At 53.5% G+C, this 26,076-nt stretch overlaps 9 protein-coding genes across 9 annotated transcripts; 3 read left to right on the forward strand and 6 right to left on the reverse strand.

The window, feature by feature from the left end:
• Positions 1-427: 427 nt before the first annotated feature.
• EI97DRAFT_363576 (alpha-ketoglutarate-dependent sulfonate dioxygenase) lies at positions 428-1,573 on the reverse strand (the record flags this gene model as incomplete). Its single annotated transcript, XM_033794989.1, has 3 exons — positions 428-477; positions 531-1,461; positions 1,508-1,573. Coding segments are annotated over 3 exons (1,047 nt in total), but the record flags the coding sequence as incomplete, so codon positions are not given.
• A 761-nt stretch (positions 1,574-2,334) lies between these two features.
• EI97DRAFT_384389 (MFS general substrate transporter) lies at positions 2,335-4,314 on the reverse strand (the record flags this gene model as incomplete). Its single annotated transcript, XM_033795973.1, has 6 exons — positions 2,335-2,534; positions 2,584-2,896; positions 2,944-3,471; positions 3,520-3,752; positions 3,802-3,937; positions 3,985-4,314. The coding sequence occupies 6 exons, from the start codon at positions 4,312-4,314 to the stop codon at positions 2,335-2,337; spliced, it is 1,740 nt and encodes a 579-aa protein (XP_033650610.1).
• An 840-nt stretch (positions 4,315-5,154) lies between these two features.
• EI97DRAFT_469826 (dioxygenase-like protein) lies at positions 5,155-6,458 on the forward strand (the record flags this gene model as incomplete). The annotated part of the gene is made up of 4 exons (XM_033801730.1): positions 5,155-5,282; positions 5,338-5,676; positions 5,727-6,200; positions 6,252-6,458. The coding sequence occupies exons 1-4, from the start codon at positions 5,190-5,192 to the stop codon at positions 6,456-6,458; spliced, it is 1,113 nt and encodes a 370-aa protein (XP_033650611.1). The 5' UTR covers positions 5,155-5,189.
• A 90-nt stretch (positions 6,459-6,548) lies between these two features.
• On the reverse strand, positions 6,549-7,011 carry EI97DRAFT_436315 (uncharacterized protein). The gene has a single exon (XM_033799066.1). The coding sequence runs from the start codon at positions 6,904-6,906 to the stop codon at positions 6,622-6,624; it is 285 nt and encodes a 94-aa protein (XP_033650612.1). The 5' UTR covers positions 6,907-7,011; the 3' UTR covers positions 6,549-6,621.
• Positions 6,549-8,641, reverse strand: EI97DRAFT_424892 (uncharacterized protein). The gene is made up of 2 exons (XM_033797148.1): positions 7,992-8,641; positions 6,549-7,943 (listed from the first exon to the last, which is right to left on the reverse strand). The coding sequence occupies exons 1-2, from the start codon at positions 8,482-8,484 to the stop codon at positions 6,937-6,939; spliced, it is 1,500 nt and encodes a 499-aa protein (XP_033650613.1). The 5' UTR covers positions 8,485-8,641; the 3' UTR covers positions 6,549-6,936.
• Positions 8,642-15,158: 6,517 nt separating this feature from the next.
• Positions 15,159-18,452, forward strand: EI97DRAFT_461334 (uncharacterized protein; the record flags this gene model as incomplete). Its single annotated transcript, XM_033801192.1, has 6 exons — positions 15,159-15,512; positions 15,562-15,587; positions 15,644-15,748; positions 15,802-15,987; positions 16,170-16,884; positions 16,935-18,452. The coding sequence occupies 6 exons, from the start codon at positions 15,159-15,161 to the stop codon at positions 18,450-18,452; spliced, it is 2,904 nt and encodes a 967-aa protein (XP_033650614.1).
• A 1,032-nt stretch (positions 18,453-19,484) lies between these two features.
• EI97DRAFT_436319 (MSF1 domain-containing protein) lies at positions 19,485-20,881 on the reverse strand. The gene has a single exon (XM_033799067.1). It carries the CDS (start codon positions 20,674-20,676, stop codon positions 19,831-19,833), a length of 846 nt encoding a protein of 281 aa, XP_033650615.1. The 5' UTR covers positions 20,677-20,881; the 3' UTR covers positions 19,485-19,830.
• A 153-nt stretch (positions 20,882-21,034) lies between these two features.
• EI97DRAFT_436320 (Nucleotidylyl transferase) lies at positions 21,035-22,684 on the forward strand. Its single transcript, XM_033799068.1, has one exon. The coding sequence runs from the start codon at positions 21,108-21,110 to the stop codon at positions 22,590-22,592; it is 1,485 nt and encodes a 494-aa protein (XP_033650616.1). The 5' UTR covers positions 21,035-21,107; the 3' UTR covers positions 22,593-22,684.
• Positions 22,683-25,833, reverse strand: EI97DRAFT_188801 (uncharacterized protein). Its single transcript, XM_033793576.1, has 2 exons — positions 25,545-25,833; positions 22,683-25,497 (listed from the first exon to the last, which is right to left on the reverse strand). Exons 1-2 carry the CDS (start codon positions 25,750-25,752, stop codon positions 22,901-22,903), a joined length of 2,805 nt encoding a protein of 934 aa, XP_033650617.1. The 5' UTR covers positions 25,753-25,833; the 3' UTR covers positions 22,683-22,900.
• Positions 25,834-26,076: the final 243 nt, after the last annotated feature.

A 26,076-nucleotide genomic window follows, 5' to 3' on the forward strand; every position in this document is an offset into this window, starting at 1 on the left:
ACCTCCAGCTCCAGCTCCTGTATGTGTTCCCGTGCTGAACAATCTCATATTCTTTACCAATCGCGTTAGGGAGGACGACACATGCCACGGCCAAAGATTAATTCACCTGTATGAAGCTAATTCCAACGCTCATGAAATGCTAAAAAGGAGAGAATACAAGACCACTATAGCGTCCGCCTTTCCTGGACGGGTAACCAACAAAGGCTTACTTCCTTTGCAGTGAGGCCCTGCCCCGTGGTCTGATCCCCTTACCCCGTTGGTCAGTTGAAACGTACTCCACGGCTCAGTCTATCCTATCCAAGATGTTCGTAAAGTTCCAGCCTGTGGCCTCTGTGGAACTGCCGCAATTACTTTCTTATTCCACCCTTTCTATACCGCCACTGTAATCGTCCAAAGCATTGAAGCACATCTATTCCCTCTCTCTCGAAATTCTGCGTTCCCTCTCATCGCGACTCTCACTGTTCGGGTCCAGATAAGCTACATTCCTCCATTAGAACAATCCTACAATTTTTTCGACACTCTGAACTTACGCTTCTCCCCAAATACCGTCGTCCTCACCCCCTTCCTACTCCCCGGCTCATACTTCCCCGGAATCACACGATGAAGGACAGCGCGATTGTCCCACATGGCCACACTGCCAACCGCCCACTTCCATCTCACGAGGTGGTCATCCGCAGAGTGGATATGCAGAATCGAGAAATCAAGCAACTTATCGGACTCGGCCTTCTTGAGTTCAGCGAAGCCAGTCACGAAGCCTTCGTTCACATTCCACGCTTTGAGGCCAGTCACCGGATGTGTGCGAACCGCCGGATGGTGAGTATCGATAGGAGGGCGGTTTGGTCCAACACCCCAGAGATCGAGGATGGTGTCGTACTGCAAGCGCGAAGTGTGGACTGCATGAAGACTCTCGAACAGCTTCTGGTACGTCGGGGACAGTGCGTCAAATAAGCCGTATTGACTGACCCAGGCCGTGTCCCCGCCGACATCAGGATGCTCCTCCATTCTGAGAAGCGAGTAACTGGGAGGGTTGATCTCGAAGCTGGTGTCTGCATGCCATCCTGCCTGGGGCCACGGGGTGAACACGTTGTCTCGCCTGTAATCGGAGCTGGAGCCTTTGATGGTAACGTGCCGCACATCCTTCTGCGCCGGATGCTTATCTAGGATCCCATAATGCTCGAATAGCTTTACTTGGGTTTCAGTGGTGAGGTCTTGGTCCCGAAAGAAGACCACACCTCGCTCCGCAACCAGAAGGGCAAGTTCATCAAGTTGCGTTGCATTCAACTGGGAGAGCTGTACGTTCTCGAGCAGGGTTCCGATTCCCTCGGTTAGATCTGTTGCTTTCGCTACTGAGAACAGGGCCTTTTTCTCCGGGTCCGCGAAGTGTGCTCTATCTTTCGGTGGGTGGATTTCTTCTCGGATCGGATCCGGTGGCACCCAGTCGCGGATCTTGGGATTGAAATGCTGTAATTCTCAGTCGCGGTTCTTTTGCACTTCGAAGAAAACGTACTGGATGAAGGATAGTCGGTTGGCCTGAATCCGGAGATATGTGCTTGTATGCTTCAAGGGTAGCCATCTCAGGCGTAGGTTAGTAGCGGTATATTCTGGGAAGCGGTCTGGGACTCGAGAGTGGCAGTTGTAGGTGGTATAAAGTGCGAAGAGTGTACTAGCTGTCATAGACTTATATGTTGTGTGATCTGTTCAAAGCAATGCCCTCTCCATATCAAGTCTCCCAAAGTAACAATGCCACTGCCATGACGATTGATGAGTAACTTATCTCGCCATAGAGCAAGCGGCTTTTGTAGATAGAAAATCGAGCAATGAATGGTTCCCGTGAGTGAGCTTCACCGAGGCTGCAATGCAAGGTCATGATGGCGCGGGGCGATGCGTGTTGCAACTCATGATAGAAAGCACGTCATGGTCTAACACCTCTACCGCTAGAAATTCCGATGATTTCTAGGGATAACAACACGCATAGAAAACGAATGACTGCGGAGTCTTCATTGGTAAACGCAAACCCAGTGGAGAGAATCGTCTTTCGGTCCGCATCCGTTTGGTGCCAAGCACGTTATCAAGCTGAAAGTGCTGAACGGGCACTTCAGAAAGAAACCATACAGTATCAAGTTCGGGTAACACAATTCGTCAAACTATAGGTGGGAGGTCTTGGGAAACAACCGCCCTGTTGCCTATATACTAAGACATAAGGCCATACGTATATACCCAAAATTATAGGTAATCGATAGTTCTTTGAGCTGATTTCATAAGGTCTCTACATACATTTGGCGAGCACCGGCATGTCCAAACGTTCCAGAGCCTTTCTCTCTCGGCTTCCAACGATTAATGTGCAAATCTGAAATCCAACCTCTTGCTCCCTTCGTCAGTCGTCGTCTCCAAATAGGTCAACCTCTCCTCAGCCGTCATATTATCCCAAATCTTGTCTCTCTGCTTGTTGCGCCAGACGTAGTACACTTTAGCGAAGCCGTACAGGAAAAGATTAAGAATGCATATTCCAACCAGAACACGATTGCCCCGTCGATCTATAGCCCGTCAGTGATCAGTAATAGATAAATCTCTTGAAGTACTTACAAAGTGGCTTGTCATCGTTCCGGTAGATGTTAGAGAAGATGATAGCTTGTATCTGGACAGCCATATTGTACAGCGCCGCACTCACGGTCCTCGTGCGCACCGTGTTCGAATTGCGACTACACCATCCGACCTGCATGGGGTGCGGCGTGGGATAGGAGAGCAGCACTGTGACGATGGCGAATCGGGCCCATCTGGATACGCCATCTGGAACCGTGGCCATTGCGATGACGCAGGGCAGGAACCACATTTGGACAAATATGCCTAGATACGAGCGTTGATTAATCCTCTCGGATATCCATGTCATGATTAACATCTATAGTAGGGTCAGCATTGATAGCAAATGTGTGCGCTAATACTTACATTGACGGTTGTGCCTATCTGCGCCGGGATACTCAACAGATTCGAATTGAATGTGTCGAACCCCAGTTGCCGCAACGTCAATGTGAGATACTGATCCGGCGGGCCAGCAGGGATTCCAAAGGTAAGACCGATCGCATATATGGGCCAGAGATCAAAGTCGATGATACTCTTCCAGAGCAGCTTGACGGTGATGGCTTGTCGATTGTGCATGTCGCCCTTGCTTGGGTCATCGCGAAGAATGCGATTCACCATGATCTTCTCTTCGCGTTCCGTGAACCAACCGTTCGGGCGCCACCAGGCCTTTGTCTGAGTGGGCGATGGAGCCATCATGAAAATCGACCATATCCCAATCACAAGTGTCAGTAGACCTTCAATAAGGAAGAGCCACCGCCAGCCTTCGTAGCCGTGATAGCCTCTTAAACGAAGCAGGCCGTAAGCCAGAAGAGGCGCAATGACATCCGTGAGTCGATTGGCCATCCAGAAAATTGCCAGACGGAATGGCAACTCGGTGCTTTTGTAGAAGTAGGACTGCGCTTTTGTGAGTACGAGAGGTGATTGAAGATTTGGGACACCTACCATATACAAGATGACATCCGGGATGAAACCGCCCTGAAGAAGTCCAATAAGGGCACGGCAAGCGAGAAAGCTACTTCTTCCATTGAGCCAGAACTGTGCGGAGGCGACGATGCTCCAAAGAATCATTTGGGCGGGGATCCATCGGTCGGGGCCAATCTTCTTGCTGATGAGCTGCGAAGGGAGCTCTGCCAACAAGAAAGAGAGCTTCGCCACGGTATTGCCAAAGTTATAGTCTTGGGTGTGTCAGTGTCCTCTGGTATTATAGCTTATTTCAGCACTTACCGTTGGTATTCAAGCCAAGGTCTTCGAGGAAGTTGTCAGTGTTTGCTTGTTGGATGTTGCTTCGATCCAGATCAAGCGCGAAGAAAGCGATTGCAGCCCACGCAGCGATGCGCCACTCGATCTTCCTCAGAACTTTCTTGACGGTGGTCAGCATCTTCTCGGACTCATGACATTGCGACCCACCTTCTCTTCCGCCCACGTCCATCGCTCGTTGGGATCAAAGCGATGAATGTTCTCATAGGTCGGCAGTGGCTGGAAATGCTTTGCCGTCTCTGGGTCGTCAAACACAGATGGTTGCGTTGCGATGGCATTTGGATCAACTTTCGGGCTGCGTCGCCATAGGAGTGAAAGCGTAGGGGGTGGGATCTCGTTTCGCAGAGGTGCAAGGTCGACAGGATGTTGTTTCTTCTCTATATCACTGCTGTCGGTACTTCGTAGAGAGGTAGATACCACAGTGATCCCCTTGTCGGGAACCGTGGTTGAGACAATTGCATCCTTGTCAGCCTCCACCATGGTGACACTGAGACAGAAGTTGCAAAGAGCGGCGAAGTTCCAAGTGCCGGCACCAGGTTCTTGGGTCTATAGGGAGCCCGTGTGACATGAGGTGGTCTTTTATACAAGGTGTCTGCATGGTGTTGCTTCGTTCGTAAATACTGCCGTTGTTGATGTGCTCACACCCTTTTGCTTTGTGGAGCACCTCACGCGAAGGTACTGGTTGCATTCATCTTGGCTATTGCAAATGGCAGGGAATATATTAACAATCAACCCGCCTATCAAGTGGCATGCATCAATGAACGGCCGTGTGGGAAAGGGATTTGACTGCAGGATCGCAGGGCGTGTGCCAGAGTCGACGTCAGTCATATTCTGCATGGAGACATATTCTCGGCATTGTCTGGCAACGTTGGGTACAAGTCGCTCCCGCGGGTGTATACTGCTCGGAATTCGGCAGTGGCGGTAATTCTGATCTGGTTGCTTCTACGGAGTACGGTGGACCGGTCTACTGTGCGTATGTGCCTTCGTTTTCGCATCGTCGAACAATGAGCATTTTGATGGCTGTATCGTAGCACACCTTGATTTACCAGAGTTCCATAGATACCGGCTCCAGGTTTGTTCCCCACACTTTTTCCCGTTTGACATTCCAGCCTCGACTGTGCCCAAGTAGATAAGCTGGAGTTGCACACCTCGGATTGGCCGTTGCGTGCCTGCAGGGTCCGAATGTCGTGCTCGGCCCAACATCGTCACCCATATCGCGAATGTTGCAATGCTAGGCGACATCTGCGTATAGCAGCTATTCAGATAGTTATATATGTATTTTGCGGGTTGATGAGGGAAGCGTCCAAGTGTGAAAGATATCTACCACAGAGTTAGAAACCTATTTATCAGGAAGTATGGCAACCACAACCTCCGTACAGGAAGCAAGCAGTGCCGAGGGACATCCAGTCAAGCTCACCGTTGCATATGACGACAAGATCCACTCTGATGTCTGTCCAACTTTACTGACCGACGCACAAGCCCTGCTAACCATTCACCGCCCAGTCTCCGTACGCTGCATACCTCCCAGTCTACGATAATACCACCAGGTTCCCACCAACGGAGCTTTTTGACTTCCATGATCGCGGACACAACGCAGATCCAGCCAAACCAAATCTGCTCTCGAAAGACAATTCCGCCCTCAAGGTCACCAAGCTGACGCCGCGGGTGGGCACGGAAATCACCGGCCTGCAGCTGTCCCAACTGACCGACGCGCAAAAAGATGAGTTGGCGCTGCTCATCGCCGAACGAGGAGTCGTGGTCTTTCGAGATCAAGACTTCAAAAACATCGGCCCGGAGAAGCAGAAGGAATTTGGAAAGTACTTCGGCCGACTGCATGTGCATGTGCGTATTGACTTCGATCCTATTTATCTTCGATGTCTGACTTTCCGCAGCCGGTTGGTGCGCATGTGAAGGACCACATCGAATTCCACTCCATCTATATCGGCAAGGATAATCTTTACCGCCTCGGACGCAGCGCTACCAAACTTACTACGACTGGTTACCATTCAGATGTCTCATACGAACACCAACCTCCTGCCATCACGCTACTCACCCTCGTCCAGGTCCCTGAGACAGGCGGCGACACTGCCTGGACATCGCAAGTAGCGGCATATGACCGGCTATCCGAGCCCCTCAAGAAGTTCCTAGAAGGACTCAAAGCCGAGCATAGCGGGTTCGAACAAGCGGAAAAGGCGCGCAGCGACGGTCATTTCGTTCGCCGTGAGCCCGTCCGCAGCTACCATCCCGTCGTCAGAGTGCACCCGGTGACGAAGCAGAAGGCGCTGTTCGTTAACCCTGGGTTTACGAGGGGGATTGTTGGCTTGAAGGATGAGGAGTCAGAGGCAATTCTGAAGCTGCTATTCAAAGTGAGTGAGCGGCGAACATCGGGTATCGTCCTTACTGACCTTGGCCCGCAGCACATCTCGCAGAGTGCCGATATTCAGGCTCGTGTGAAATGGGATGACCGGACTGTGGCATTGTGGGACAATCGCGTTACGGCGCACACTGCCATTTCCGATTACGACGTAAGTGATGGAGGAGAAGGGCTGAGACAGGGCTTCCGTATTACTACACTAGGGGAGGTCCCGGAAGGCGTGAACGGACTGAGATCGACTTGGGAGTGAGTGGAGACGTTTCGAAGCGTTCTTCGGAGAGGCTTGACTTCGACTTGATCATCTCTTGTGCTCTATGATTTTTCTCTACATTGATGTTAGCCACTAGGACTTCTTCTGTTCTGGTGGTAGAATATCCTTCCATCATACCACATATAACCAAGTAGAAGCGGGGCTAACATACGTCCTTGAATCTAGAACTGATTGAGAAAAGCCATATCCGACAAATAAATTTCGCCTCTTTGACGAGAACCACGCCGTGTGACAGAGTAGATCTCGCATAATCTGACGCTTGAGAGGTGAACACCACCTCGACAGTGCTTTGTTTTGGAAGGACAGAGCTATGGGAGCAAGCTGACCCTTGGATGCCGGATACGAAGGTAGAGAGAACGAAGAGGACGAAAATGACAACGGCGCAGAGCAACAGCGTGCTGAAGGCCCGGTGTGAAGATCTCTCCATCGATCCCGGTCCAAACAGTACTCACCCGTTTTAATCCTCCATGAATTCACTTCTCAGCCCCTTCGCCCTCCCTTCCTCCCACCAAAACAACTCCGTATCCCTGAGCTCCGTCCCCTCAAACCGACACGGGTCCTCAGAATCGTAGAACAGAGACTCCTTTGGCTTCTCTTCGCTCTCCAGGAACGGGGGGATGAAAAACACACCCTCGCTGAAGTACTCGCAGAAGATTCGCAGGCGGCCACCCCTCTGTTTCAGTGTAGTTGCCACGCGATAGAGACCAAGGCGCCCTCGCTTATGTAGCTGTGTGTTTCCCAGCCAAATCTGTCTAGCTCGGTCGCACGGTTTGTTGAGTTGGTTGACAATCTTCAGGCAGAGCTCTATATTGCGGATGTTTGGCCTTGCTAGAAGTCCACGAGCTAGTTGGTTTAGGTAGATTGACATGGATGGATCCCCTCTGTGCATCCAAGTGTCGTTGTAGCGTATGGATTCCAAGGAGTCCGGCCAAGGCACCAGTGGTGCTGAAATTGGAGGCCTGAAGGCGACTTCAGCGTGTTTTAGCCGGGTGAGGGAGGTTAAATCTCTCTCTATCCCAGGGACCGGGGCGAGATACCCTAGAGAGGCTATCTCCGGGTAGAGCCTACCCCAGTTGATAGCTGCTCCGGGATTGAAGATCAGGGTCTCGAGCGAGGAGGCTTGCTTCGCCACGATTCGGCCCATTGACAAGTGGTACTCTTTTGGGCCGCGGGGAACGCAACCGGGCCAGGTGTAGATACGCTGATTCAGTGAAAGCATCACCAGAGCCTTGGGAAGACTGAGAGCCACGTCCAGCAAGGGAGGGAAAACGTTGCACTCGATGAGGGTCAAGGATTCCAGAGGCGTGGAATGCAGCTTGCTAGGGTCTATATCGGAGACTCTCAGATCGGCATTGAAATTTGCACAAGATATCGTTAGACTGCGGAGTGTGGGATGGAACAGGATGCTTTCAGCCCCTTTGAGATCGAATGGGTCCGTATGAGATCTGTGTCCATGTAAAGTCACTGAAGGATGATCAGTACAAATATATTGCTCGGATCTGAAGCACATACGAGATTGCAGCATCCCAAGCGGGCGAGACGAGATCATCGGCGAGATTGCATCTTGAAATAGCTTAGGGTAGTCAATCCTCGTCACATCTTGGAAGGGCTCGTCTCCCTGCCAACCGGTATGGTTGTTCGGACAGGGCGCTTCGATCATCAAGTGCCGCACCTGATGTAAGCGCCAAAGCACCAGATCCAATGCCTCGATACCGTCTTGCTGCTCCTCGTTGTAGCAGATCGCCAACTCGTGAACGAAATCCATCCGCTCGGGTCGGACCTGAAGAGCTCGGGCAACATTCATGGCTTCATGCCCTGTTCGAACCATGAGCTTCCGCCACATGTACCGCTCAGACAAGGGGGCGAGGGTTGAGCATGTCAACGCAAGATTGAGCTGGTCCTTTCTGGATTCAAGTTCTTCAATGATTGCTTCGAGCGTCTCAATTGGCAGGGCCAGCAGCCGAGACTGAACTGCTGGAGATGGTCCAGGAAGTGTGCTTTCCATCGTAGGCTTCCTAGATGCCTGTTTGCATTCAGGGGCGCGGAGGTGCAGCTTTCGACGCGCAACTGAGCAGCCTGGAGACGCAGGGATACGACAGACGTAATTGACTTCGTAGCGCTTCCAACCAGGAATAATGTAAGTAGGGGCAGTCGGACGTCGAATGAGGTCGTAAGAGTGCCTACTAGTCACAGGTGATGTTGGACCAAGGTGTCCTTACTAATCACGTTGCTAGCTATAAGCGGTTTAGACCATATCCAAATATCACGTTCTCCATGTTCACTCCTTGACTTGTCAACTCCGTACAATGCACTCGTGCGTAGGTGAATAGAGGAACACCCTCTAGGCTCATCACGAAGCAACAGACATCCGCTATAAACATTCAAGCTCTCTCCTTCCCATGTCATTCAAGAAAGGACATATCTTCTCTAAAGGTGCTTTATTTTGAACGAAATAGGAACTAGAAAATTCCGCCTAGCTCTCTAACTTCCACCCTTTCCGTAATTCATCCGCCACAAGAGATGACATCGACGGTTGGGTTGGTCGGTGAATGTCCTCATCACGTGTCCTCCATACCCTCCATCATTGGGGTTGTAAGCGCCGAACCCAACATACCCCCAAGCCCCAACGCGCACAAGCCACCAACATCCAGTGAAACCCGATGCAGAATACATGAAACACTAGTCTACGTACTTACTGTGTACATCGCGCTATCGCTGTAGCATGCAGGGGCACACATCTAGAAAGATTCCGCGAAGTAGGACGAAGGCAGGAAGAGGCGAAGTCGCGGACAGATTCGGGTTCGTTACAGATGAGCTTGCGCCTACCATGGCGGGGGAATTGGGTGGCACCATTGGGCAGTCGGGTTGATTAGCTGCTGCGGAGTGGAGGCGAGTCGAATTTCCCGGCGACCACGACGATGAACTGTTTTCCCAACCCCTTAGAGGTAGTGGATGTACCTTCTAGAAGCGTAGTACGGCAAGAAAAAGGTAGCTAGGTGGAGTCGCATGTATACAGTGTCGAGCCCAATCGAATAACGAGGACTAAGGTCCAGGGCTCCTCGCTAGAGGAGTGAGATTCTACACGATGAGAACCCTCGCGATTAACTGATGAATCCCGTCAGCACCGAGGCTAAGCGCGTCCAACACCTTGGGAACCCAGATCGCCATGTGCTTTCCTGATGAGATGAGGTGAGCTCTGGACTGAGGAACCGGGGATCGGACTTAGGAGTTTGGAGGGACTACGAAGATCGTGTAAGTGAGTGAGTGGCAAACTAGTATGTACTGTAGGTACTCCCTCGTCAAGACAATGTTGGATACAGTCTCAGTCTCAGATACTGTACCTACTCCGCACCTATGTTGAGATGGCATACGTGGCAAATGGATTCCGCAACTCATCAAATTCACTCCTTTGCTTGCAGCTGAAATCTCGTCACTCATTCTCTCAATGTAACCACCCAGCCAATAGAACCCGCATAGCCCAGTTTTCTTCTAGACGCACCCCGCCAGTCCTGCAGCAGTAGTCTAGTAGGGCTGAGGATGATGTAAGACGCGATCGTATCGTATCGGCTTCGACTTCTCGGCGATGCTGCAGCTGCGAGAAGGAATGAAGGAACGATAGGGTGGGCCCATCTCGCACCACTACTGGCAACGGGATTGACGGGGAGTATTACAAATGCTCCTTCCTTGGGCTTGAGGCGCGGACGTGGAGTTGAGGCGTGCTGGTGGCACAGTCCGGCGAGTGGATACAGTGCTGCCATGGTACCCTACGGTAGGCCCGCAGGTAGTGTATGTACGACGGAGGGATGACGGGAGCTAGATCACGGTACATACTGATCCGCTGGGAGAGTTCCAGGCGCGAGGGACGTCATCGTCTTCGATGTTGCGCGGTGGACGTCATGATGCGCATGGTGAAGATAGAGGGAGGACGACAGGACGTGAAGTTCCTATGTGCCCAGGTGAACATTGTCGGCCGTAGAGTATCCTACTGGTGTTGGAGAGCCCAACTTGTGTGTCCCACAATAACACAGCTCCAGAACAGTCTGAGATTCACCAAGATACTCCACACTCCTGCTTTGTTCGAGTACTCTCCCCTCCATGCGAGTGGGCTCATCCATTCCCTACCCCGTCTGCCTCGTTGGCTGGTTTTCGGCTTGCGAAACAGGACTCAACCCAAATGTCTGTGCCTGCTGCATTCACTCTGGTGACCCATCGCCGACTCAGATTGTCTTCTTCGCCGATGCGCACTGTGACATCCCACCCCTCACTTCCACTTCTCACACCCATGATCCGCAAGGCAGACTCCAGCAGCCCTGCCGTCCCTCCGTTGATCAGCCTCAGCCTCGCCAGCACACAGCTTCCGGGGATCACCCTGCTCATCGTCACAGAACCCCGGACGGAACATTTCGCAAAATCCAGCCCTGGAGACATGTGATTCGACGATTCGACAGGAATAGAAACGGGAGGGACGGCTTGGCTGACTTGGCATAAGCTCTTCTGTGCTAATCTGTTTTGGGCGGCATGCGGGTGCGCTAGTCAGGGTGCGTTGGGGCTTGCAGGGATGTATGATGTGAATTGTGTGATGTGCGATTTTGAGTGAGGCTGGGGCGCGTAGAGACAATGGCGGTGGAATAGGTGCAGATACTGGACAGTGGAGTTCGATGAGTAGTAGTGGAGTGGCGCTTTCTTTAGAATCATTCGAGAACTGGAGCTGCAAAGGCGGAATCGAGAGCCGGATAATAAGCGGTTGACGGTTAGGGATGAAACGAAGGCAGAATTATTATGCAGATGTGGACGGAGAATGCCGTCATAATTCTTAAGCTCTGTACTCGGTCCTCGGTAATCCGTATATACACAGTAACGTCTCTGCTGAAGTCAAAATCTGTGTAATACGTGGTACAAGCAGACGACATTGCGGCTACGATTCATTTGACATGTGTAGTAGACTTGCAGATGGCGGCAGCATTTGGCAGTTGTTGTTGAGTAAAAGGGTGCGGTGCTCTGCTGCACAATTCCGCGTTTCCACTATTTGATATCCTCAAATGACAAGCGAGATTGTTGGAGTCTGGACAACGTGAACCCTTCGCTGGGTACTTTGCATGCGAGTTCCGAGACCGGACCGCTGATAGACGAAGCAGTCTCCGCGGCGGTTGCAGTGTGTTGTTGCATTCAGTGTTCATGATCAACAAATTTCCTTCATGACGCTGCGCTGTGAAGCCGCGGCTAGTAGACGGGCGCTTCGGCAATTTGCTAGGTGGATATCCGAATGCCACTACTAACTAGGCACTTGGACTACCGACAATATACCAGTATGTAATCGCTTTCTTTATCTACCATGAAGCCTGTAGGTGGAAATTATTACTACCGTGCCAGTATGCGCGACCCACTCCTTGACGCGTCGTACCATAGAAACTAGGCGTTGGACGGTTGTTGCATCCGATTATCCTCAATTAGAGGCATATAGCGTTGGGTTCGACATTGTCTGTTGCCGAGTCGTGCGCAGAAAACTCGAGGTGCAAGGTGCAGATGTCAGTCGGTCTCGAGCAGCGCTGTACCCCTATGTCGTCAAGGTGATGAAGCCGACTCCGTCGCAGGTGACCGGGTCCGAGCATGTCTCATGAATACAAGCAACTTGGCTATACCATTGGCCATGTCTCACGGGTCCTCTCATGGGAGCATGTTGGCCGCTGGCGGGGCCCGTCGACAGTTAAATATCGGCATCTAGCATGCTGGCCTCTGAGAGCGTCTGGAGCACGTCGAAGGATTGCACTTATTGGGGCAGGTGGAAAGTGCATCGCTGCTGTCGCCCGTCACGCTGCAGCGGACTTCATGCAGCCTGCCTCCTGCGGTGATACCGAAACCCCATCACCGGCACCCCATAACCCACGTGCAGGTTCCGGAAGGATCGTGAACGCGTCAGGTTGATTGCTCGCTGGGCTGGACGTTGAGGTTCCGCTGCAGAGTACCTGTCTCAGGACTCAGGAGCCGTGCCAGCGGTGTAGTACATGGCCGTGCGCCCTGAGGTGGTGTGCAGATGATGGCGACCCGATTGGGACACCGACGAGGAAGTCGCAAGCCTGGCAGATATTGCCGTGGGTCGATCGGGCAGAATGATAGATATGCCGACGAACTGGCACCCTCGCCGTAAGTCCCATCGAGTAGGCAGGGTAGTCAGCCTCGAGCTCCTTGCGCATACAGCAGGGCCGCAAATAAACAACAACACGCAAAGCTTGATAACGATCGCTGCTCGAGCCCTCTGTCCCGTATCCCCCGAGTCCCCGCAAGCTCTAGACGGGACCAGCTGGCATGTACGCAGACGTTGGAGCCAGCCTCTTTTGGCACAAATCCCACCGTTTGCCACTTTCGTCCAAGTGCCTTTCGCCTGGCGACTTGGAATTCGGAATTCCAAACCCATGCGCCGGCTGGCGAGTTGACGAAGAGCGTCCTGTCGTTAAGCGCCAGGGCGGACCGTCCAGCTCGTCACCTGTAACCTCCAAAGCTGGTGAGGCTTACATGCGTTGCCGCGACGCGCTCGCCATTAGCCCAAGCAGAAGCAGTCCAGCTGGAGGTGAATGGGGTCTAGTGCCACGTCGAGAGGATCGGTTGCACTTGCGAAACTCGACAAGTCGACCGTGAGACTGACTCCTGGCACCTGCGAGCGATGCCGTGAGATTCCCGACGAGGGCCGTTGTGCCATGCCGAACGGGCTGCACAAGCTCCCGGCGGCTTGGGAGACCATGTCCAGCCCTGAGCCGCTGGCAACGTGGGCGTGCGCGGGGGAATGGATTGCGAGCGGGCTGGGTCCAGCACGTGCCGGGCAGTTTCACCCCTTCACAGTACCGTGGTTGATCAAGGTTCCGGCTGTTCCGGCTCAATCCTGCAGGTCGGGTTGCGTCCGGTAGCTGATGAGATGAATCTACAAGTACAGGTTCTTGTTGTGGGAGACGTGTTGGCATGACGACGATTTCTTCAATAATGATGCAGAATCTGAGCAGAACACAGAATGCCAGACCAGTACAGCCTTGCCAACGGGCAGACGGGCCTCTGCCCCCGGCGCCGCGTAGCCGATTGTCAAGCTATGCCATGTAGAGAAAGGACAGTGTACCTAGAGACTCGATAGCGGACTGGCGATTCCAATTGCAAACGGCCACTCCGCCGTTGGAGAGACGCGCCGTTGTGAGAAAAGTCCGGAGCCTGACGTATGGTCCCTGAGTAGCCTCGTCGCTTCGCCGTTAGACTCTGTTGGCGTTGTTTATGATTATCAAGAAGAAGGGGAGGACAGGTTCCGAAAAGGTTGTGGTCTTGGTCTATCCCCACCTGGGTGCATTCGTCGTCGTCCGTGCGGAGATTAGCTCGGCTTGGCGGCCAGGGGAACGGAGAGACACCACACCGTGCTGACTGTCCTTTCACACGTCCACCACACCACCCACCGATCCAATCACCATGCAGCCTCGCCGTTTCAGCCGTTGCAAACCTCACTCGACGTTCGCGAACTGCTCTCCTTCGACTGAGGTTGCCAACGTGCCTCCCTCCCAACGCGCCGTCACGTCGCCGTCTTGAGATGCCCGGTCGTCGTCGTCGTCGGCGAGTCTCCCCTCAGACGCCTGCCCATACAGTAACGCATCCGCATACCTGCTCCAGGGCCGCACTACTGCACTCTACTGTGTACTGAGCAGCGATCCTCGTCCGCTCTGAAAGTTGGCTGGTCGACTTTGCACCACGCCAGTTGGAGCATGGCATGGCATTATTGCAACAAGAAGTGATGGCAGCGCTTGTGGTGAATCCTTCGGGCTGCCACCCGCCTCTCACAGGTTGGTCTATTTTGGGCCGAAGACGACCATTCCTGATTCGGTGCTCACCTCCAAAAAAGCCACAGGCCCTCCTTTTAGCAGCCGTCCTCGACGCTTCGTCCCATTTTTGGAGCTCCCGCCGTCTGCTGCTCCCTGCGTCTCTGCTGGCTGCCCGCCGTTCGCAAGCCCTCGTCGCCGTCCTGCCCTGCCCGTGGCCTCAAGCTTTCCAGGGCCCTGACCAGATCGCCTAATGACAGCCGTCGCCAGTGCGTGCACCAACCCTGGACCGTCCCGAGCTCCCTCCTCCCCCATGTCTCTGATGCCACCACCCACGAACTCTCGTCCCCATGAATGGCAGGGCGACTCGGGACCTGCAGCACGCCTGCAGCAGCACCTTTCTCTGCTCATCATGGCCTCTGCCTCTGCTCCTTTGCTCCTCCCGCGGCCTCTGCCCCCCTCGCTACCAAGCTTAGTAGCCGCCGTGCTTGGCTCCTACACAGCCCGAGATATTTCTAGTCCAACAAGCACCACACGCGTTGGCGCAGCGCCTCTGCGTCTATCGTCGGAACTCGATTTGGAACCGCGCTGCTACTTTTCTGGCTGGCTCAACCGCCTCGACAACTCCCCGACCCCGGCCCCAAATCGTCTTTAATCCATCATCTCGTCCCACCAAGACTCGAGTACGCCCTACATCTTCAGGGTTCTTCACTCCGCCGCATTCCCAAGACATGCCCGCTCGTCTCTAGCCGTCTGTCGTGACACCCCATTCGCATCGTTCGCCGCTCCTCTGTCTTCATCCTTATCCTGCCCCACCACTACTCAACCAGCCTACTATTCCTTCCCGGCCCCCCTCGCCTTTAGAGTATATACTGCTCCTTCGCCACCTCCAACAATGTCGGCTCCCACTGAGACATCCGGCCACCCATTGGCTTCACACGTCCAACATCCCGAAGGCACATCCACATCTCAGCCATCCTCCCTCCGCCGTAAACGTACCACTTCACAGTCATCTGACGAGCGTGTCGGCGGCACCAAGTCAACTTCGTCTCGACGTCGTCCAGCTAACAGGAAAGAGGCATCGCTGGGTCCCCATACCGGCTCCTCCCGTGGCAATAGCTCGACCATGAAACGGTCCGCCAGTCCTTCTCACATGCCACCGGAGTTGCCCACTGTCAATTATACAAGGACCGGTCGTATCAGCAAAGCGAAGAAGGGTTTGAAGGTTCACAACTGCGAGTGTGGGAGGGTACGTCTAGGTCTTATTCTGTGCAATCATACACTGACACTTCTTCCAGTCCTACACTCGCGCCGAGCATCTCAGGTAGATTCGCCCAATGCCCAGTGTCCGGTCGCAACTAACCAGTCATCCCACCGCAGGCGACATCAGAAAAACCATGCGCCTACTCCCCTCCTCTGCGAATACCCAGAATGCGGGAAGACCTTCTTCAGACTGGATCTGCTGCAGAGACACCAGGAGAGACAGTAAGACATGTCACAGGATCACCAAACTCAGAAATGCTAACTGTTGGTAAAAGCAATGAGATTGAAAAGGGCGTCCGCCGGAATTCATACGTTAGCCAGGGCACTGCCCCCGATTCGGAACCTCAGGTCACCGCATCCGTCCCTATCACAACCCCAATTGTAACCTCCTTTCCTCCGCAGCCAACTTCCTACTACCCGCAGACCGTCTCTCCACTCCCGGAGGCGACAACACCTCCAAGGTATACCTCAAATCCATTCCTCACTCCTCAACTTCCTTCTTCCGCTTTTGCTCCTCTCCTCGGTTCTCCTTTTTCTCGTTCGTCAATTCCTAAGTGAGTTTCAACTATACATCAAAAGCCATTTCTCTTTCCTTTCTCGTTCTTTCGACTCTGGAGTGGAGTGGTCGCTGACTCGCGTTCAGTCATATGAAGCAGCGTCCATATGTGTCGCGGCAAACAACCGTGACCATCCCAGTTCAGGTCGACGAACTGGGAACGAGCATTCCCTGGGCTGATCCCTTCACCCAATCCCCTAATTATTCGTCCTCGAGCGGCTACGCTTCTCCGATTCCCGGCACCAGCGACTACACAAACATGTTCGCGAACCCTCCCTACGGACCCGGCTCGAGCCGTACGCGCACCTCTTCGAACGCATCATTCGTCGAACCCTGGGGTTACCCTTCGCACTCCCCGGCCTCCGCGACGTCGACCATGGCATACGTATGGCCTTCGAGTGATAAGCCGGTGTCGGCTAGCCACCCCTATATTAATGCCACATCCTACCCAGCTGCGACCATGCCTATGGCGGGAGGGGATCCGATGGGGGAGTATGCGCAGTTCGGCCCCAAGTCGATGGCGCAATGGGATGAAGAGGAACAAGCGCATCTGTTCCCCGAGCAGTCTTTCGGTATGGGCCAACTCGCAAATACTTTTCCGTTTGAACAATATCTTGACAATTACTGGAGACTGCTTCACCCCTCTTTTCCCGTCGTCCATCGACCTACCTTTGCCCGCCTAAACGATTCGCCGATGCTTCGTGCAGCAATGATCGCCATCGGCGCCCAATATTCGTCCGAACCCAGCGCCAAACGCAGAGCCCGCATTCTGCATGATCGATGCTTGAAGCTATTGGACAAGGTACGGAATCTGCTGGAGCCGAGAGGATTTGTCAGCTGACTCAGGCGCAGAGAGATGTCGAGTTGTACGACCCTGATCGACCCTGCGACCATCAAGCCGTGTTCCTCATCGAGGTCTTCTCTCAATACCGAGCCCGACGGACGGCAAAGACCCTTTCGCCCCGGTTTCAGCGCCTGTACCAAAGAGTGGGTCTATCCCTTTCTACTGCGAAATCTCAACTGACAAAGGGGAAGCTCTCCCAAGATGCCAGAGCCACGACATCCAAGCTGGCCGAGACGCTCACATCGCTCGGCCATCGGCCAGATGCTGACTATGAATCCTGGCAGCAATGGATCGACCTCGCCACCCAACAGCGCCTATTCCTCTGCTGCTACATCCTCGAATACCAGCAGGCCGTTCTACTGGCTCGCCCACCGCAGCCTTCCATGATCGCGCTAACAGGCTACGATCTACCCCTTCCTTGCCACTTCTCACTGTGGGAAGCAGAGACTCCGCTTGACTGGGCAATGGCCGCACAGCAATATGCGCACCTGCCGACACATGTCTTCGAAATTGTGGCCGATGTCAACTTCGAACCGTTGGACCATTTCCAATCTCTACTGCTGATTGCCGCCTATCACAATCACTTCAATGATCCTGCCGTTTACCGCTCGCCCCGGACGCTGCCCGGAATTGACCATCTGGTGGAGAGCTCGCCGGCGACTAAGCATGCGCTTCTCACTGCCCAACTCCTACAAGTCATCCCAGTCCGCGCGCTCCTTGCAGTATCCGGCGAGTCGTGGATCCTCAGTGAGAAGGTCCCTTCGCCGGCAATGTTCCAATCCCTGAGGTCGACGCTGCGGGTCTGGCTTGCTGGACTCTGGGCTCCTATAGCTGACAGCCAACCTCAACCTGCGAAAGATGCCTTGAGGTTGTCAATCGCATTGCTACAGCATGCTATCAACGCGGCACCGGAGCAGCTCAGCCCCGAAATAGGCTCAGATATGGCCCTATACTTCGCGGTCCTTGTTCTTTGGGCGGTCACAGTCGGTTCGACCACTCGTCTTAACGCGTCGCAAGCCCACCCACAGTCTGTGCGGTATGGGTCACACTCGCCGCTCACGTCCCAGGGAGCCGATTGCAACTTTCCGGTACCGTCGGGTCAGCTCACTGCGATTCCCACGTCGATAGCACAATCGCCGGCTCTCACACATCCTGGAAGCGCCGGGTTTTCGAATGCTTCTCTTACAGGGACTCAGCCCACGTGTAACAGTGTTGTATATACTGATTGCTCCACGGCCTCACTTAACTTTCTTGAAAACGCGCTGCTCGAATCCAGCCTGCTTGGAATAGAATCGCCATGGCCGCGCGACGTCACCTTCTGGCAGCAGGGCTGCGGGGCGCTTCTGCAGTGGCTACAAGGGCACCTCCATGACGGCGCAGTCGAAGGCCCTGACAGCGTAATTGGGTCACTTCCATCATGTGCTGGCTCTGGCCGTGGAGGTGACGGGCTCGGTGAAGTCCTCGATGGCGTCGTAGCCGTCCTTGATAAGCTCATGGGAAGAGGATGGGAAGGCTGGGCTATTTAAGGTACATATTTACGGTCTGTTTCGTTTGCTTCGTTCTTACTTCGGTTCTGTATATTTTCTCGGGATAGATGAGCATCTCGCTTGTCTCCCCACCCCCTGTTCAGTTTCGATTATTTTCCAATCTTCATGACGTTTATGTTTCACATTTTGCATCTCCTTTCGCCCGTGTTGGATAGTGCATCGGCATGGCGATTTCTCTTCGCTCCTAGACATGAACTGTAAAATGGTTTCCTCTCTGATGTCTAGTTTGTTTCTGAACATCAAATGATGTATTGGCATTTCGTTTTCTCCCAGTTTCTCAAAGCATCGTTCTTGTTGCATCGCGGGATACCCTTCTTCTCCACTTTGCCATCTCCAACTGTGCCTCAACATGTGCGGAGCTCAGCTGGTTGGCCACCGAATGTGTACTTTTATCGTGCGTTAGGCGTTTCATTGTTCCCTAGGAGCTGGGCTGCATAGCAATTGGCACCGCATTTGAGTGCGCATGGGTATTGGACACATTGGCACTGGCATTGGCATCGTTTGCATTGGAATCACGGTATAGATAGACTGCATTATACCACCATTGTCATGGACATGGTCAGTACGTTGGTTTCGTCACCACCACACTGTTGAGTCCGCCCGACGTTCCCTTATCGCCTGATCCGTATTGCCTTATGTCGGTTCGCAATTCACACTCCTTAAAATACGTCTCACAGCGTCACCCAGCGCCTAACCCTCGGTCCTCATCCGCCTCTCCCGTAACCACGTATAACCCTGTTCCGCGATCTCTCAGAAATCCCTCCAACCTTCTCCCCAACATCCTCGCACACTCCGCTCTCCAGTTAATCCCCTTCAGTTGGCATGCTTCTAAGTGGTAGCGTTTTGGGACCCCAATGTGTTCACGTTGAGTGGACGTCATCCGAGTGGTGATATTCGGGAATGCAGTAGACTGACTGAATCTGCTGCGTGCTTCCCGATATCCCCTTCTCCGTCGCTTGCTCATTGAGACGCAGGTGGGGAACAAAATATATCACGAGAACTGAGCTGTTATTCGAGAGAAGCATGTTCATTCTCATTCAATGCAAATAAAACAATCCCACAACCCAAAAACAACCTCGTGATATAATACACACAAAAACGTTTCCCGCCCGGCGCTCTGATCTCCTCCTCAGCCAAACGAATGGACTTGGCGGGGAAACGGATACGCTGCTAAAGGCAAAGAGACGAAAGCTAGTAAGACACCGCGAAAAGAAGAACATGAGGTGTGAGGGAGAGGGAACCGAAAACGCCTTCGCTAAAACCAAACAAGAACACCCTATCTCCCTGCGCACACGCCTATGCTACAGGGATTCCAACATTTGCTGAAATACAAGACCCTTGCGCCAAGGTAAGCGGACTAGTCGTCATCGTCGTTCGGACTGCGGCTGTTCTTGAAAGCGTGATGATGGTGGCCGCCGTGGAGAATGGCTTCACGATCTTTCCGCATGCCCTCCAGGACCGCGACGAGTCCTCCCTCGCGCATACGTTCGAGGACAACCTTCATGCCTTCTTTTGCGTTGGGCTGGCTTCGTCGGGCACGCTTGAGGCCAATCATTTCGATGCTGCGTTGAAGGGAAGCGGTGCCCCAGCGATTGAAGAAGCCCACTTTTTGCGGTGGCTCCTCCTCGCCTTCTCCTCCGTCCTCCGGAGCGCGCTTCTTTCTCCACTTCTCGCCGATGTGCGAGTGTAAGGTTACTGAGCTGTGCACGTCCGTCGATTCACCCGTATCTTGAACCTTTGCGTCAGGGCCGAAGGCGAGGAAGCCGTGCCGTCGGGCTGCATTCTCCATGCCCTTCCACATCTGGGCGTCCTTCTCGGCCTCGGGAAACGGCCGTATGAAAGATTGACGTTCAACGACGCTGAGCACGCCTGTCCACTCCAGATTCCGGGATTCCGTGTCCATGCGCCCGTTCCTGATGTCGACGACTGATTTTTCCAAAATGTACGATTGTGTGTCGCCGCTGGCTGAGGCACCGAGGAGGGAGCGAGGAACGAGTCGGAGGACGGCGGACGGGAGTTTGGAGCGCTTCAGGTGGAGCCGGACCGTTGTGAGTTGCTGCGTTTCGGGGTCATAGTGCCGCGAGATGGTGTCCGTGGAGACGACGTGTGTGGAATACGGATTGGGGTACCGTAGGAAGTAGGCGAGAGTGACGGCGGGGAATGGATACGATAGAGTGTCGGTTGAGGAGTAGAATTTGACCATTTTGAGCGTGGATTACGTGTTGGGAAAATCGTCGAAAAGAGAAGGTGAAAGCTAAAGAGATCCGAGCAGCGCGTTCGACTATCTGAGAGGCTGTGCTGGCATGATCGGGGGCGTCCAATTGTCCGGCAACAATTGGGCGGAGCTGTATGGAAGGGGGAGCAGCACAAGGAGCGGACGGGGAGGTGGTCTGACGACAGCAGGGCTGATGAGGATGCGGAAGAGGAGCTCTGACGACAGTCACGAGTTTTGCCTGCTGTCGGGGGCTCGGCGATGGGGTTCCGGAAGCGTGGCGGTGCGCGTGCCTTTTTGCGGGGCACATGTGGCGGTGTCTTCCGCATTTAGTGTCGCCGTAGTATGACTCGGCGCAATTTATGTTTCTGAACACAGTCGCATTCCTCTCGTTCGAACAACCAAATCCTCAGTATATCGCCATGACTGAGCCAGAGCCTCCCTCCGTTGCTGCTCTCAGCCTTGCCGAGACCGCGACTCAGCCCGTAGCGAAAGCGACCGAGCAAGAGATCAATCCGTGGGATGTGCACGCGGCGACCGACGAGCAGGGCAACGTCTTGGAGTTTGACTACAAGGCCATATCAGAGAAATGGAACACAAAACTGATTGACGGTGCGCTGCTGGAGCGGTTCGAGCGGGTAACAGGCCACAAGCCCCACCGCTGGTTACGGAGAGGCTTGTTCTTCTCTCACCGCGACCTGGAACTCATTCTGGATGCATACGAGAGGGGAGAGACGTTCCTTTTGTATACTGGACGCGGCCCCAGTAGCGATTCCATGCACATAGGACATACGATACCTTTCGAATTCACCAAATATCTTCAAGATGTCTTCGACGTACCGCTCGTCATCATGTTAACAGACGACGAGAAATTCCTCTTCAAGGAGAAGCTAAAGCAAGAGGAAGTGTACCAATTCGCGCGAGACAACGCAAAGGACATCATTTCCATTGGCTTCGATGTCAAAAAGACCTTCATCTTCATCGACTCGGAATTCTTCACCTCAGGATACAACCGCCACTTCAGCCTCAACAGCACCGAATTCGAGAAACTCATCACAAACAACCAGGTCCGCGGCGCCTTTGGATTCGATGGGTCCACCAACATCGGCGCCAACGCTTTCGCCGCGAAACAGTGCGTGGCCGCCTTTGCGTCCTCATACCCCTTCATCTTCGGTGAGGATCATAAGACGTACCGCCGCTCGAAACAACTAGCAGCGATGCCCTGCCTCATTCCCTGCGCCATCGACCAAGACCCCTATTTCCGCATCGTCCGCGAGAATTGCTCGAGAATGGACAACCCCAGTCCTAAACCCGCGCTCATCCACTCCAAGTTCCTGACTTCGCTGCAAGGGGCGGGCGGCAAGATGAGCGCCTCGAATCCCAATTCCGCGATATACATGTCCGACACGGAAAAGCAGATCAAGAACAAGATTAACAAGCATGCGTTTTCCGGAGGGCAGGAGACGCTCGAATTACATCGCGAGAAGGGCGGCAACCCGGATATCGATGTGCCGTATCAATATCTGACGTACTTCGAAGATGATGACGAGAAGATTGCAAAGTTTGCCGAGGATTACAAAAAGGGCATCATGTTGACGGGAGAGATGAAAAAAGAGTGCATAAACATGATGACGGCGTATGTGAAGAAGTTCCAGGAGGCGAGGGCGAAAATCACGGACGAGGTCTTGGAGGAGTACTTGCGGCCGAGGAAGTTGGAGTGGAGGGGGAATCCAAATCCTACGAAGCCGAAGACGAGTGCCACAGAGAAGGAGGTTGATGGAGCACCCGCTGTGGATGAGGATGGCAAGCCCTTGACGAAGAACCAGCAGAAGAAGTTGGCGAAGTTGGCCGAGGTCGAGAGGAAGAAGCGGGAGAAGGAGGCTGCGGCGGCGGCGAAGGCATCATGAAATAGGGGTGATGGATAGACATGCGTATTCCATAGACGGAGATTTTTATCAATAAAACGCTTGATTTCGTGAAGGTGTAATTCGACGATCATGCATTGAGGATTTGACATTTGCTGGGGACGCAACCAGAATTGACATTCCTTGATGTGCCCGCCAGACGTGCTCTTCAGCGCCGTAATATGGGTATCCTCGTTCTATGTCTTCCTAAGCCATCCCTTATCCTATAACCAATGCAAATAAGAACCACAAACATGATGTATGCGATGCCGAACGCCCAATATCAGAAACCCGACGCACCAAGCAATCCATTAGCTCGTCCCTTTTTCTCCCTTGGCCGCTTTGAGAGCCGTCGTCACAGGCGGTTGAGGCGTTACACCCTCCTTCTCTTTCCCAGCAATAGCCTCCCTCCTCTTATCCGTCTTCCGCCTCCGTCTCACCGGCTGATACACATCATTGAAGTTCATCACCATGGCTAACCAGCGCATATCATGGTCTGGCTGATGGATCAGATCCCCAAGCAAGACATTTACCCTAGCTCTAAAATCCACAATCAGGTTGGCTAACCGTTTCCGGAGGGCCGGCAGGATGTCATCTTCGCCTGTGAGACCCGATTTGCCGCTCTTGCCGCCTATTGAGAGAAGAGGGGGTGGGAAGGGGGAGTCAGTGGGGTCTGCCCGTTTCGAGGAGCGGCGGGAGGTCGACAGGTCGGGGGAGTCAGATGTATCCTTTTCTGAGAGACCCCATTGTCCGGCGGCCGTTCGCGTTTCGATTTTCGCCACGTGTTCTTGCCTCCGCGTGAACTCAGCGACGGAGAACGAATACAGGCCATCGACAGCATCCTTATAGGCCAGCATAATCTTCAGCAGCTCATGTAACTGCCCAGTGAAATCCGTGCTCTGGCTACCCAGTAATCCCTTCCGAGTGATATTCATGAGGTACTTTGCATGCGCTTCTATGAGGTCGTCAAGCGTACTTTCAGGCTTATTAAGCGCCTCTTGGAGTTCGTTCCAGGAGGACTCAATAACTTCGAAGAGGATATAGTACTGCAGCTGCGTGACGAAATGGATCATTTCCGCCACCGCACAGTGCGCTTTCTTCCAGTCCACGCCCACCTTGTCCGACACTGTTGCCAGGACACCACGAGCACCAGTCATCATGCGGCGCCAGGTTGATCCGAGAGCGAACTCTACCCGCTTAACGCGCCAGAGAAAATTGAACACTTTGAGGTACTGCTTGGAACCAAAGGGCGTGACGATGACGTCTACAGGGGCATCGATCTTATACTCTAAAGTGAAGACGTCCCACCCAATCTCGCCATGGGACAACTCCAGCATGCGTGCATCAAGGCGGCGGAGGACATCGGGAGAGTCGAATTGGGCGTTCGAGTTGCGTACTGCATGCTCCAGTTGCGCTGTAAGGGTGTGGCGGTATTGAGTGTTCGCTGGACGGTCGAGGTTTTGCGAGAGTGATTCCATGAGCACGGCAATGAAGTCGCCAGCGCCGAGTAAAAGGTACCTCTTCAACGCCTTTAGATGCTCGAACAGCCTGAACTTATTCGCCATAAGGTCAATGAGGCGTGCCATGGTGGTTTTGTAGGCATCCCCAATCGACCGCTCTAGGTTCGCTGTGTCGCCGTAGTGTAGCTCTTTAGATGCGTCCCTGGAGTATGTGTCTACCCATGCCGCATCGCCGCACCCGTAGCGGATGAAATTCAGCGTCTTGCCTATGAGGAAGACTTTGTTTGCAAACTCCTCGGTGATGATTGAGGGCATCATCCGCTCATTGAGTTTATACTTGTCCTCCCAGACACTGGTTGCTCCGCCTTTGTCCTCCTTTCCGTTCGCCTCGTTGATCTCATCCTCACTTTGCTCGGAGACGAAAAATTCGCCAAAGGGATCTGCCAGTTCGCCGTCGTATATCCATTGCCGGAGCATGTCGTAGAATGGCCGTGTAACATGCGTCAAAAGGCGCTCAGCAAATCCGCAGACGTACGGATCGCCATGGGTCAGGGAAAATGAATGAATGAGGGATATAAGTTGGCCTCCTTTCTTATCTTTCGACTCTTCCACCAATAAACTCATTAATCGTAATCCCATTGTGGCTTCTCGGGTCCATATGACGCATCGTTTCAGTGTAACTCCAGCTTTTCCAAGACCGTGATGTGGTTGCGACTCGTCCAGCTGCGCCAGTGCCCTCCGAATTTGGCCTTCTAAGGTAGCGACTAGCCCCAGGTATGACCGTAGCTCCTTCCCTAGAGCTGATCGAAAGCTTTGCCCAACAAGTCCACCTTCTGCCGATTCAACGAATTCGGACAGCCCGCGATATAAAAGTGACGGTTCGGCGAGTGTGTGGAGGAGGCTTATAAGCGGCACGGTGAGGGTCGGCGGGAGCTTGAGAGCGGTTGACGATGCGAACACTAGATTAGTTGATGATACACCTTGGAGCGTGAAGGGCAGGTCACGGAGAAGAGCAGGCTCAGTGGGACCAGAGACGGCCTTGGGCTCTTCCGACGCCCCAGCATCCACCGACTCTTCTCTGCTCACTTGCTGTTTTGTCCTGTCTCTCCGTTTCAATGTTCTGTCAACAAGGGGAGCCGGCTGAGGTGCTGCCTTGGGTGAGCCACTATTGACTGGTATATGTGATAGTCCTGGTTTCGAGAAGGCCTCTTTGAAGGCAGGGCTACCAAGGGCGGCGGTGTGAGTCCCGTGGGGTTTGGTAGGTGTGGTAGGAAAGCGCGAGTGCCCGGGGACTTGGTCAGGAAGGTCTGCGTCGGATGGTAGATCGGAGAGGTTATACAGAAAGTGAAGCATGCGCCATTTTTGGTCCAAAACCGGCTGGGCGAGAAGACGGGAGAGGAGGTTCTGAAATCGAGCGCTGCTATATGAGCCATCTTCGTTATGGGAAACTGGGAGCATTTAGCAGGCAGCCTCCCAGTCTGCCAGGGGAACTCACTTTTACTGTCAATCAGATCCGCCACATGATTTATATCTGGGGCTACGGAGGGCTCTGGCGCTGTTGTTAACTCGTTCAGCGCATAGTCGAATGCTTCTTCGAATCTATCATTGGCCGCCTCCTCGTCTTCGTCGGGGTATTCAGGGACTATGCGTATGAGGAGCTCATTTAAAGCGTGTTGTACGCGATCATGATTGAAATTGGCCATCCCAAGACTTCAGCTCCGCAATCTCGCTCGTGGTTGCGATGTACGCACGCGTTCTACGTTGGTGGTCGTGTTTGGATGTTGACCGGCGGGGCGGCTGCACGGACCAGGAGACAGGGGTCTGTGGAGCTTTATTTCGACGTCGAACATTCACTCTTCTACATCACTGCTTTCATCTCATCTTTTCACGGTCTGGGAGGCCGACATACGACGGACTAATAAGTGTGGCCGTCTGCAATAATCAAGCTCGTTCGGCGGCATGTGTAATGATGCACAATTTAGGGGCTCTATGTTGTCCTTCGCATGTCGACATCTGCCATACATTTG

Source organism: Westerdykella ornata (assembly GCF_010094085.1).
Source record: "Westerdykella ornata strain CBS 379.55 unplaced genomic scaffold EI97scaffold_30, whole genome shotgun sequence".
Lineage (NCBI taxonomy): Eukaryota > Fungi > Ascomycota > Dothideomycetes > Pleosporales > Sporormiaceae > Westerdykella > Westerdykella ornata.

Coding starts and splice junctions, on each gene's coding strand:
- EI97DRAFT_436319 (XM_033799067.1), bottom strand. CDS start 20,676: ATGGTCAAATTCTACTCCTCAACCGACACTCTATCGTATCCATTCCCC.
- EI97DRAFT_436315 (XM_033799066.1), bottom strand. CDS start 6,906: ATGGAGAGATCTTCACACCGGGCCTTCAGCACGCTGTTGCTCTGCGCC.
- EI97DRAFT_424892 (XM_033797148.1), bottom strand. CDS start 8,484: ATGGAAAGCACACTTCCTGGACCATCTCCAGCAGTTCAGTCTCGGCTG. Junction 7,944..7,991: donor GCTTGGGATGCTGCAATCTC/GTATGTGCTTCA, acceptor ATCATCCTTCAG/TGACTTTACATGGACACAGA.
- EI97DRAFT_188801 (XM_033793576.1), bottom strand. CDS start 25,752: ATGGCCAATTTCAATCATGATCGCGTACAACACGCTTTAAATGAGCTC. Junction 25,498..25,544: donor GGATCTGATTGACAGTAAAA/GTGAGTTCCCCT, acceptor AAATGCTCCCAG/TTTCCCATAACGAAGATGGC.
- EI97DRAFT_436320 (XM_033799068.1), top strand. CDS start 21,108: ATGACTGAGCCAGAGCCTCCCTCCGTTGCTGCTCTCAGCCTTGCCGAG.